At 27.6% G+C, this 13,260-nt stretch overlaps 1 protein-coding gene and 1 long non-coding RNA gene across 4 annotated transcripts; one reads left to right on the top strand and one right to left on the bottom strand.

Annotated features, from left to right (window-relative positions):
• Positions 1-2,390: 2,390 nt before the first annotated feature.
• Positions 2,391-5,629, bottom strand: LOC112694426. Its single transcript, XR_003149568.1, has 3 exons — positions 5,374-5,629; positions 2,732-2,983; positions 2,391-2,670 (listed from the first exon to the last, which is right to left on the bottom strand). It is a non-coding gene; the product is annotated as an uncharacterized LOC112694426 (long non-coding RNA).
• Positions 5,630-5,750: 121 nt separating this feature from the next.
• LOC112694424 (serine/threonine-protein phosphatase 4 regulatory subunit 4-like) lies at positions 5,751-12,939 on the top strand. 3 transcript variants are annotated; one of them, XM_025569883.1, is made up of 17 exons: positions 5,751-6,079; positions 6,155-6,296; positions 6,375-6,528; positions 6,617-6,690; positions 6,754-6,860; positions 6,922-7,283; positions 7,385-7,476; positions 8,505-8,699; positions 8,764-8,889; positions 8,957-9,130; positions 9,231-9,336; positions 10,058-10,183; positions 10,279-10,481; positions 10,778-10,949; positions 11,007-11,061; positions 12,218-12,694; positions 12,764-12,782. In XM_025569883.1, exons 2-17 carry the CDS (start codon positions 6,273-6,275, stop codon positions 12,780-12,782), a joined length of 2,466 nt encoding a protein of 821 aa, XP_025425668.1. In that variant the 5' UTR covers positions 5,751-6,079; positions 6,155-6,272. The 3 variants fall into 3 exon arrangements, with proteins under 3 accessions (XP_025425668.1, XP_025425669.1, XP_025425667.1); XM_025569884.1 differs by having other exon boundaries at positions 5,751-6,281; XM_025569882.1 differs by having other exon boundaries at positions 5,752-6,296; positions 12,764-12,939.
• The last annotated feature ends 321 nt before the right edge of the window (positions 12,940-13,260 follow it).

Raw genomic sequence — 13,260 nt, 5'->3', positions numbered from 1 at the left:
TAAATGCATACTTGTATACATATATATATAGTTATGCCTTATAATTGATACTAATTCAATATATTATGGCTTTGACAAAGGCATCAACGTATAATTTAATATGAAGATTAATAAAATGCACGTACACAATCCACTTCGTAGAACACTAAAAAAAAAAAAAATGTACCAATGTATCCATAATTAATTTTCTTTAAATAATGATAACTGTACTAATGGTCTGTGGATTTAGGATTACATCAGCATGGTCTAACCCACAGATTTCCATTACTATTTTTGTACCCTTGAAAATGTGAACATGAATTTAAAAAAAATAATTAATATATGTAAAACAAGAACCACTATTCCATAGTCAATATGTTTTCTTTGATTTATCCTCCTTTCTCCTGTTTGTTATTCAAAATAAATTTTAAAATTGTCCTACAAATTAAAAAAACGATTTTTACCTCACTTAATTACGTGGTGGTGTAGTACGTCTAGTGTTTCCCCTCATCCTAGTAATTTTTAAAATAAATTTGCACCGGAATATTGGTGTTGAGTCGTATGAGGTCGAATAATATAACACGGGGCATATTATTTTTGAAACTATTTACTATTCATTTTTTTGATCTCGAAGGTGACAACCTCATACTAAAGCGATAATTATATTTTGAAAATGAAAACTCAAGCAAATTTTGAGCTGAGATTTATCGTGTTTTTAAGAATTTTTACTATTTTACCATGTCGTCAGACTTGCAGCATTGCACGGTATAAAATAATAATACAGTTTTCGTAAAAAAATATATCATGTTGGTGACATTTATAGTGGAAACATTATATTTTAGAAAGTAAAAAACGGATTAATGCTATTTAAAACTAAATACATAGAAACCGCTTATCTGTTGCTTCATTTACGTATTCATTTTGCATGTCTAATACTTACACGCGTGTCCAGGACCACGGCCGTCGTTCGAAGCTAAAATAAAGAAAACTGCGCGTCCGGCAGTGAATATTTACACGGAACATCCAATACCCATTTAATACCATGTAATTGTTTACCACTTATTAACACCAATTGATTTAATATGAACTCATGTCAACAAGCTTACAGATTGTAGATTAAACTATTCAAATTTGAAAACGATCAATGTACTATAATCACTGAAATATGTAGAAATGTTTATCATAACTGGTGTATAAACCGCGAGAGGTGTAATACGAACTATATACACAAACAATACAAATATTATAAATCTATTTTAAAGGTATTAAAATACATGAGAGTTAACTCTTAATACATTTTATAAAAAAAAAAACATGGTTAGAATTATAAACAATATAGGAGAAGAATACTAAAATCAACGTAATTTTTTAAATAGAGACCACAAATCTTTCATGCTACCTTATGAATATATATATATTAATATTAATTATAATTACTTTATATTTTATACTCTTAAAAAGTAAAACTGTCAACATTCGTGCACAATATAATAATATAAAAAACATGTATAATAATACCGAAGGAATTCCGATGATAAGCGACATGGTTCGGTCGTAGTAGAACGTAACTGCAGTTGTATGATTAAAAAACTGCTTTTTTACGGGCACGTATGATTGATTATCGGTACTAGTTTGAAAAATTCAGTGAATCAAATAACTACAACTCGGAAAGAAAATCGCAAATACTGAATGACGTCGACTGGCAATACTTTAGTTATTAAGAATAACGAACGCCCTAAAGCTGGCTGTAATAACCAATCATGTGGGGCAGAAATACAAAACTGTCGTGTTGAAAAAATTGATAAGGTACGACAGACACGGTTTACAAAACTGCTGCTAACGAAAATCTATCGATGTTCACACGACGAAAACGAAACGATGAGATAAATGACTCGAATAGCAATGTTACCGACGGAAGCTCATAAGTAAGAAATGGATTTAAATTCTTTAAAAAACAAGCAAAATTTTTTAAAAATATAAGATTTAGTGCACTCATAATACACATTTTATTTAAATAAATGCATTATAAAAGTGCTCTTAAATTATTTTTAACTTTGAAATGTGAAATGAACTTTGTACCTACACGGAAAGCAATGTTTTCGGATAATCGAAACAAAATGCAATTCGCGTTAAAATCCATTCCTCGCTCATAAACATAGGCTTAATTAGGGAGGGGCTTGGGGAATTGAGCCCTTCAATTTTAATTTTCACCCCCTCTGGCATAAATCCTAGTCCAAACAAAAGTAACTACATTTTTAAATTTAAATTTAAATGATCACTTTATTTTTTATTAACAACATTTTGGACATTTTTTATTTTTATTTATTATTGGCAAACTATTATATTATTGTTAGTGATGCACTATATAACTAATAAAGTAAAAGTAAATATAAAAATATTCCTCATTTAGAAGAATCAATGTACAGATTCTGTTTTTGTAGCATTGATGTATAAAATGGTGATAACGAATAACGAGTATAGGGGGGGGGTGGTAGAACACATACTTAATTTCCCATTACTATAAAAATGATAGGACTGGAAATCCCTGACTTTAAGGTCTAATTAAGCCAATTCTCATAAGTATATGGAATTATAGTAACAATTACATACGGTATGTTTTAATGTCATCGGGACACAGCACTGCCATATTCCATGTAAATATTGTTCACCATCGCAAATTACGAACAAATACTAAAAATATAAACGGTTATTACTACAAAACTATTTTTACTCTTTGAATTTCGCCACATACCGTCTTAAATACGATTGAACGGTCACTCGAGTTTCGACCACGAAAAACATCGGCCGTCACGCGACCAAACGGAATGATTGTACAAATATGTCACGACGTGAGCACAGCTTTCAGTGGTGCCGAAACAATATGATTTTTCAAAAGTCGACTCGTGTACGTGTTTCCGAGTAATACCAGCGAAACAATCGGTCTCGAATAAACGACGATCGATAAAAAGTACAGCAGCCTAATAGGAGACGGTTGACGACGAACCTGAAAATGTTTAAAAAAAACATTTTACAAACTCGAACGATCGACGCGACGTCACCGTTGTTTTCACGGTAATTTATTATAGTTGCACTGTAACAAGCGTGTGGTAGTATAAGTTTTGCGAGACACATTTCGCGGTCTTTCGCGCGGAACAATGAAATGACAATTTGTGGGCGTTTTATTCGCTTGAACTCTTGAAAACATGAAAGGTTACACATTCGATATCGCGAATATCGCCCGCCCGTTCCAGGTAATTTCGAGAAATGTATTTTAGTTTTGCAAACGCCATCTGCCGGACAAATTTTTTTGTAAAACTTCTGTTCAACGTTCAGCTATAAACCAATTAATTTTTATGAACGAATTCCGCCGATGTTGATATCGAACCGAGTACAAAATAGGAAATAAAAATTTACTATTTACCGATTTTAGCATTTGATCATCGGACAAAGAATTGTCGACTTTTTAAAATTTCTTAGAGTGGAGCATTTGCCATAGTCTGCCTCCCCCCCCCAAAAAATAACACCCCTGAGTCTAGAGGACGTTATTTTTCTTTAAAGTAAACAGAGTCCCCCTTCTTTAATTTTCCCAAGTCGAGCACTGATTTTAGCTTATCTCATACAAATATATTGTAGGGAATCAATAATATTGACTTCATAAACTACATTTTTACTGCTGAAGAACTGTCACCGATTATAAAATTACTTGTACTTTTCTCACAGGTATAGATTTATAACTCCTATGAATAATGACAATAGTTTTTACGGACGAGAAATTAGGATATTGTAAAAAATATATTAAAATATAAAATCGGTAAATAGTGTAAAGACGTTTACAATAACACGTGCAAATGCGTGCGATATATAGGTATGTAAAAATAATCTAAATAATTAACAAACAAAATATGTAAATATGTACGAAAATTAAAAAATAAAATAACCCAACATATAGTCATGCGTTTTTCATTTGTGTAACAATGAAATAGTTCACTCTCTAAATGTTATTATCAGGTATGTCCTTGACATAAAATTATTACCCAGTGGTCGGCAGTGCACATATAATATAATATATTATTTATATTTAAGAAATACTAAAATTATACGTATCAGTAGGTTAAAATATGACAAGCCATTTAAATATGCAAAAAAATATTTCGTGACCAAAACACCCATTTTTACCCATAACTATGTAAATCTGTTTTTTAGTATTTCTATACATTTTTAAAAAGATACCAAAAATGTGAATATTGCTATTCCGAATTGTTTGAACTTATTTGTATGTGTTTAATAGTTATTAATTTAGATTGAGTATTCAATAAAAAAATATTGTTTTCGTTTTTTAGCTAAAGGAGGGCATCGAATATAATATTGAATTCATTGGAAGGTAAATAAATAATTCCTATAAGTACTTGATGTCCTATCTTTTTTTTTTATGGATAAATCTTGATAATATATTAAAAACCCGAATAAAATACATTGAAGTGACTGGCGATCTGCTTATATATATATATACTATAAATCTGCTTCTGCAATTTTATTGAAAAAAAAGCAGTGATGATAAAACTTATACAAGCAATAGCTTTGATAGCTAAGAAAAATAAAGTGGAAGTTTGATACAATTTCAATGAAGGCGTATTCATGAAAACTTAATGATTCAATTTCTAAACTCTTTGTATTTAATATAATACAACGTTTTACTTTTATTTTTATTTTCAATAATTATGGGGTCCCAATATGATAAAACAAATAAATCAATAAAAAATAATTTATATTTGTTCATAAAATTGAATTTGTTATATTTTAAATTCTAATCATAAGAAAAAGTTGGTTAGAACTAATTTCCAAATCTTTTGATTTATAGTAATTTTTAAAATATATTAGGATTGAATCCGCATGTTATAATTTCCAATTAGTAAAATTTATGATTTTATCATAATTATTACGAACGGTCATGGGTCGAAAATTAACATTATTTTCAAGTATTTTAGTAATTTTTCAGCGGGTTTTTTTAGATAGCTAAGAACTATAGAATGAAAATATTTGCACAAGCAATATAATTCATGGCTACAATTTCTGATCGAAAATATTTTTCCGTGGTAAAATAATAGCTGTATTATTTCAGTATTGGTAAAAAAAAAAAAAATTCAATCTATGAATTCCTGGTTCTTTTAGGAATCAAAAACGTATATTCATATGAATTTTGTAATGAATATTTTATTTTGCGATTGAATGATTACGTACGTTTCCTGTAAAAGCTTACGAGAGAAAATCATGTTTTTTCTAATAAAAACGACTGTAGAGTGTTTACATTGCAGTCCCTTGTACTCAAGTGGCCCTGTTCGTGTTAAAGACAGGAAGATATGAAAATATTATAAAAATATAAACGCAATAGCTTACGTAATTCGGTGTTGGTGTTTTGGGTTTCGTCGAGAGTCCAGGCAAACCTTATGTGTTTATTTTTACATTTTATATTCGTCGACCACTTGTTTTCCTTGGTTTTGATTCGAACACCGAGGATTACCGTTACGAAAATCAATCCATGGTCAAAATAAAACCACAGGAATCCCGTGGAGGAAGTGTAATATCATTGATTTTAGTATAATATAAAATCAATGGTAATATCGACGACGAGAGAAAAATCGCGCGAACTGATAAGCCGCCCGAGTCGTTATCACAATACACAGGTTATCTCAGTTATCGCATTAATGGTAACAACGATAATAACCCAGTCTCGACGTCCGTACGGCGCACGGTAGTGGCTAGTGCGTGTGTCATCCGTCTATCGCCGCTTATAACGTGTTATTATTATGATAATAATTGTTGCATTAAAAAAATATTCTTCCGCTCGTCGCATCGAGTTTCCCCTCCACTGCTGCCCGACTGCCCGCAGCTTCCGTTAGTCAACCGCAACGCGTCCCCGTGAGTCATTCCAGAAATAAACGTTCGGCGCACCCTCCGCATTGGCCCACACCTGCTGCAGCAGCGGCACTCGCACTCACGTTCTCCAGCCGGTTCGACGACGTTCACCTTCAACTGTGACGCAGGTCACCGTAATTAAATTCGTTATTGGTGCCAACAATTCGGTCGCTTTTCATTGATTTTGGTGCGTGCAGTGGATTTGATCTTAGACGACGTTACGCGATCGTTCGTATTAATATCGTTATTCCTCCGTCGGTAGTTTCACTGTTTCGTCAACCATGTGAACATCACGGATCACAGTGGAGCGGGAAAACGAACGATTTGTGTGATTCATTAACGTACAAGAACTATGTCTAATTACATTCGTCTTCCTGATAATGCAACATGTACGTGCAGTTACTGTACGAGTAATTTATTATATATGTATTATAATGTTACATTGTATGCTTACATTTTCGTTTGCCGGTGTACGATTTTAGAATGATTCCAAGGATTTGGCCGATTGTCATTATGAAGCGACCGAAACGGTGAGAAACATTTTGAAAAAGCAACTGCTCACGGCCGATCTGTTCCAACAAACGTTTTTGTCCACCATTCTTACTGCTTTGGACAACCACTCCGACAACAATAACAGTACATATTCTTTGTCATTTTCTAGTTGAAAACCTTAACAGTAGTTAATCAGACTCTCTGATTAATTCTTTTTTTTTTTTTACCATAGGTGTCATCAATACTTGGCTGGACACGCTGCTAGATTTTATAGAATTTTTACCTGTTGACTGCTTACAACAAGAGGTTACATATACTTACTAAAATTGTTTTACAGTTTTTCTTTTTTTTAACTTTTTTTTTTGTTAGATTTTACCATTTGCTATTGAAAAAAGCAATATCTCTAAGACTGAATCATCACGTTTGATAAGTTGTCGGATTTTCGGATCTCTTGCCTCAAAATTAAATGGATATATGTAAGCTATTAAATTATTGTCAATGATTTATTAATTTTCACAAAACATTTTGTTTTTACAGTATTAAACGTGAAATATGGCCATGTATTTTATCGCTTTGTCAAGACGAAAGTGTTCTAGTAAGGAAAACTGTTTGCCAAGAGCTAAGTAAAGTCAGTGCATTTCTTAAAGATGATACTGACAACCTAAAAGACTGTGTATTGTTGCCTGCCATTGTGGACCTGGCCAATGATGCTGATTATGGTGTTAAAGTTGCTATGCTCAATGTGATAGTTGATATAATACCATGCTTTCCGAAGGAAACAATTATCACTGTAATATTACCTATGGTTAAAAAATTAATTGATACCAATATTAATAAAAGTACTATATTGGTAGTTGCTGTTGCCAAGAATTATGGTATTATTTGTAAAGCTCTAAAAGGTAAGTAATTAATTTAAGTCTTAAGTATATAATTTATTATTAATTATTGTATACATTTATTTTTTCCGTGTTAGATGAATAATAAATTTTATGAATTTCAGATTATCTAAATTTTGATGATGTTTCTTGGTTTATAAATAAATACACAGATTTATTAAATGTAGATCAAATTTCTGAGCACCCATGTAATAATGTGAGTATAAATAATTTTTCTATGTGTATTGTTAAAATATTCATGTACATTATGATTAATTTTATACTGTTAATTAATTCCATTTTATGTTTTTAAATTAATTTAACATATTATTCATCATTCCAAAAAGATGTCTTTTAATATGTCATTGAATTGAAGCTTTGTGATAAAGCCATATATCTTATATATATATATATATATATATATATGACTTTTATATCTTTATTTCAAACTGCTTCAAAGTTTAAATTGGACACATGAGTTAAATGTTAAATTTACACTACTGATTAACTATTAATCTATCAGGCATTTATTTTAGATTTTCACAGCTTACCCTTCTCTACTTTTCTCTTACATTTCATTATTTTACTGTGCATAGGTAATATTTTTATTAAAAACTATTTAAAAATCTCTACAACATACCTCTACTCAATATTTACTGACACAAATGTATTAATATTTTAATTAATTTAATGTAGTAAATTAAATTTGAAATGTTGATAATATTTATTATTTGATATTTCTATTTAATTTTGTAATCAACAATGTTATTAGTTTATTAAAATTAATAATAACTAAAATATTTTTTCACAAATTCAATGTTATAGTTTAAAATAGTAAAAAAATAATTTTTTTATTAAAATACTTAATTAGATACATTTTCAAGCTCCATATTACATATAAAATAGATACTAAGTTATGTTTTATATAATAATAAACTAAAACAAGAGTTTAATTCTATTTCATATTTGATACTGGTTTTAGTAATTTAACAATATGATTTAAATATTTAATACATTATCAAATACTGAATACTAAATACCTATGGAATGATTGAATTATTTATTTATTTTATTTTATACACATAACGGGCCGTGGCCCAAAGTACAGTGGTGATAGATAATATATTATAACATTAAAAAGTAATTACATAATATTATTAAAAAATTATGTGCTGTAAATGATAAAATAAGTTATTAAAATATATTTAAATATCTAATTACTTATTTAATTGTTTACATCAATAGGACAATTATATTTATGAACAACCGTATTTGACTGTTCAAATGTATTGTGCTAGAAGTTTAACAGATATTGTACTTTTAAGTTCATCGGACAAGGGCAGTACAACATTGCTAATTTTTTTGATCAATCATTTAATTGATTTAGTCACAGATAGTTATGTGGAGATAAAAATAGCGTTAGTTGGTGTTATCAAAGAAGTAATTATTTTTATATAACTAGAAATAATTTTTTTAAATGATTACTTATTGTTTTTTTTTTTAGGTTTTAGTGACTCTTAATGATAAAGTTGTATTGATTTCTTCGGTTTTAATGAAATTATTGTCTGAAAGAAATATTAAAGTTTTAAAAGTACTGATTCCCAATTTAAGCTTTATGATAACAAAAATGGTAAAAATCAGTTCTTAATTTTACGTAATGCTATTTTTTATACTTAAAGTATATTTGTATTTTCAAGAAATACCAAGAACAAGTATTGAAATCATTAATGCTTTTAGAAGAATATTTATGTGCTCAATACAACTGGAGATTGTATACTGAATTTTTGCACCAGTTAATGGTATTACCAACTTGTTATACATCCGACCAAGTATTTCGTGTGGGTAGAGTGATGTTCGATAGATTGGAATGTGTTAGTATATATAAATTAAATATTTATATTTCATTTTTTTGCATATAAAATATTAACTATTTCACTATTTGATATATTTAAGAATTATTATTCTTTTCAGAGACAAAAACCAATCAAAGAAGCTGTTTGCACATTGTTATTGACTATTTTACGTTACAATTTAGATGCTAATCAAAGAACCTTACTGCGCGAACACCTTATTGACCGTAACTATACTAATAACATTTTTAAATTAATTGATGATGTAAAATTAGTATTTTTCCATTGTTAAACTTAACATTACTTGCTAATATTATATGTTCAGTATACAATTGGTATTTTATGATCATAAAATGAAAAACTCAAAAAAGTAATGAAAATAAGATTTGAAACACATTTTGGAGAGAGGAAATAAAATTGAGATAGGCATCAAGGAAAATAATTTTTTGGAGAATTCAGAATCTTAAAATTATCATGTAAAAATTACTCAAAATTTAGTATGATGGTTGTTTAAAATAAGACTTTATTTTGAATATATTAAATTTTCATCTGGTACTTAGTGAGATAAGGATTTATTTTTATTATACCCCATTTTAAAAGATTAAGTTTAGTCTTCAAGGCAATTTGAAGAGGTAAAATTGTTAGTATTTTGTTTGATAAAAAATTTAAACTTTTAGACCTCTTCCAACTGTCATAATTATATGCTGGATATTGATTCAAGTTTAGGAAAAGAGTGATGTGATAAGAGAATTACTTTACCAACAGCAAATATTTTAGTTTTAACAATCAGGACATGATTTAAAAATAAACTTATTAAGTTTTTATAATATTTTGGGTATAATTAAATGCTAGCAAATAATATAATTGATTATAAGTACTTGTATTTATTATCAATGGTAATATTATAATTAATATTTATTTTCACATACTTTTTCTTTTATTTTTCAGGTACAGTACAAAGTCCGAGTTTTTATAGAAGAACATTTTACATATTTATTTGTCAAGAAGCTTTGAATTTATTTTCAACAGCATATTTTAAAAAACATTTTTTTTCAGCTTTGCTAATGTTAGCAGGTATGTAGTATGTATGAAATATATTAATACAGAATGCACCACTTTATTTTCTTAAGATTATGTATGATCTATTTGATTTCTTATACATTTTTCAGATGATAAAGTAGCAAATATTAGATACAGTTTATGTAATATCATGCCTAATTTAGTAAATATATTTAAGATTTCAACTGAAAAATCTTTAGTTGATAAATTAATATGTACTATAAACATACTTTTGGTTGATGAGGACCGGTCTGTTCTGGAACAACGTCCTATCTTGGAGTACTGCAATGCTTCTATTAACCATATAATACAGGTAAATGTAGTAAATTGTTTTATACTTATGTATGATTTATTTCATATCTCCTTATGCTGATCATTTTGATATGTTTTGATATTATGAATAACTTGAACATTTCTATATGGTTAATAGATAGAATATGTAGATAACTTAATTTTTTTTCTGAAGTAGTTAATGAAATAATTACTTAAATTATCATTTATTTGTTTAATATTTACTTTTTAGTTGTATTTATAATTATGAAATATCAGTTACGCATCATATGTATTTATGTGATTAAGAATTAAAAAAATATTTACTATTATTTATAGAGTAATAAGTCTATGTCAGAGTATGCAAAAACTGATGACGATATGATAAAATTCAGAGAAGAATCTTGTTTGTTACTTATGAAGCCATCTGAACGTATTAATTTAGATAACAGTGGCATGTTCTTGAGAAGTCTTATTGAAGAAAAGATGTGTTCAAGTCAGATAGATGATTGTATGAATGTAAATTAAAATTTTGTGTTTTTTTATTTATATGGAGTTTTTTTTTCAGGTTCAAGAATATCAAATGAAGATGGTAAAATTTCTTTAGCTAGTAAAAAGGCATTGTAAGTCTATAAATATGAACTAATACATTTTTTTTTTTTATATCATATATACTAAAATTTATAATATTATTTATTTATATATATATATATATATATATATAAATATTATTTATAATTTATAAATATACTAAAACAATATTTTCTTTTATTGTAAAATTCATTATATATTTAATACTCAATTAAGTTGATTTAGAAATTTAATTATTATATTGGTCGGTATTTAGAAAAAAGTATGAATAATTTATTATCATCATTATGTTTCCATTTCACAAATACATTTGAGTTATTTGTGAGTTTGAATGATTTTGTTCATCACTAGTTGTTGATACTAAATATTTTTAATTTTTTTTTTTTGTTTTCGGGAAATCTGTTATTATTAGACATCTAAACTTTTCCCATTGATACATGACCAAAGAGTATTAGCAAATATAATAAAGAGTTTTAGATAACCAGAAAATAAGAAAATACTAATTGTTTTTTAAATATTTAATAAAACTTCAAATAAAAATAATATAAAATTTCTTAATGACTTTCAATATAACTCATTTTATCTTAATGTTTAACCAGAGGCATAGAAAACTTTCTAGTACCACAAACAAATTAACCTTTTTACCAATTTAAAATTTGATGAGATGATATTTTTTTTAACTTTTAATTTTACTAATTTTAATAATTTGTGTTTATTAGTTACTATTATATTATACATTTTAAACTTTAAAAATTGCTTTTCTCATTATAAGCCTGGTGAATGCATTGATAATTTCTTCTCTCAAAATTTCCTGTATATAAATTCACTAGCGGGATTTTCATATTTTCATCATTAAATTCACTAGTAGTGTGTACAATTAGACAAATTCTACATATTTCAAAAAGTTTAATGGAAACATTTCATTTTCAAGGTAGAATAAAAATGCGACTTTTGCGCCTCTGGCATATGCATAGTTTGCCATACCCTTGCTACGCAACTGTGTTTAACTTGTAGTCACAATAAGTGAAGTGCAGAGAAAAGTTTTACACTCTAGTACATGTATGCCAAATAGATAATGAATTAGATTGCAGCTCCCACTTAAGCACTATTAATCAATTGAACAAAATGCCTATTTTATTTTATTTTACTTTAAGAATTTAATAGATAATGATTGTGTTATATTTTTAGTATGTTGGAGTCAGAGTTCATTAAAGATACTGGTGTTTCTATTAACAAAATGATGGAGCATTCATCAAAAATACCTACACCTGTGTATCAAACTCTTGCCGATACAAAAAATAGTAAACCATCCAAAGAAACAAAAATTTCTCATTTGCCAATAAAAAAAGATAGAAAAAATTCTCCGGTTTATCGATCTCAAAAAAGATATGATAGCAATGAACATGTAATAACTCGAACAACAAATATCACTAAAAGAAATGCAACATCACGTGGGAAAAGATTAAGTGTACCTGTAATGTCTAGTATCAATGTTGACATCACAAAAGATGCAAATGGTAACCTAGTAAAGTTTGCATCCAAAAGACCACAATCGTGCTATGTAGAAAATCATATTGTGTCAAAAAATAAAATTGAAAAATCATTATCTGATGAAGCTTTGGATAAAACATCTAAGAATAAACCGTTGAGTCGTCTTCCAATAAGGTATTTGAAAAAATATATATTTTCACTTAAAAATTATAATTTATTAATTAATTAATTTTATGGTTTCAGAAAATCGCAAGGTAAATGAAATGTAGTTTTCCATTAGGTTAAAATTGAAACTATTGATCTTATGCCAAATTAAAATATCTTAGCTGTGATAAATATTCAGTATACGCACCAAAAATAAAGAAATCAATTATATTATTGTAGGTACAAATGTTTTAACTTAAAATGTATATTTATTTACATATCTTAATTTAGTGTATGTATTTCATTGTTAAGTTTAATAATATCTTTTTACAGTATTTATAGATTTTTAGGAATATATTTTATATAAATTATTATTAAATATTATTATTAAATGCAAGTTAAACTTGTTTATATGGGAGTAGTTTAAGTTACTATAAAGAAGTTTTAAAAAAGCAAATATTTAAATATTTTACTCAAATACTTTTACATATATAAATATTTTTTGATTAAGTTAATGTCCGAATTAATTAATTTAGAAATGTTTAATTAATAATTCTAAACATTGACAAGTACAAATTTTTTTTCATATTCATCTT

This window comes from Sipha flava, unplaced genomic scaffold (genome assembly GCF_003268045.1).
Source record: "Sipha flava isolate LNK unplaced genomic scaffold, YSA_version1 129_pilon_pilon, whole genome shotgun sequence".
Lineage (NCBI taxonomy): Eukaryota > Metazoa > Arthropoda > Insecta > Hemiptera > Aphididae > Sipha > Sipha flava.
This window is presented reverse-complemented; position numbering and strand designations above follow the sequence as displayed.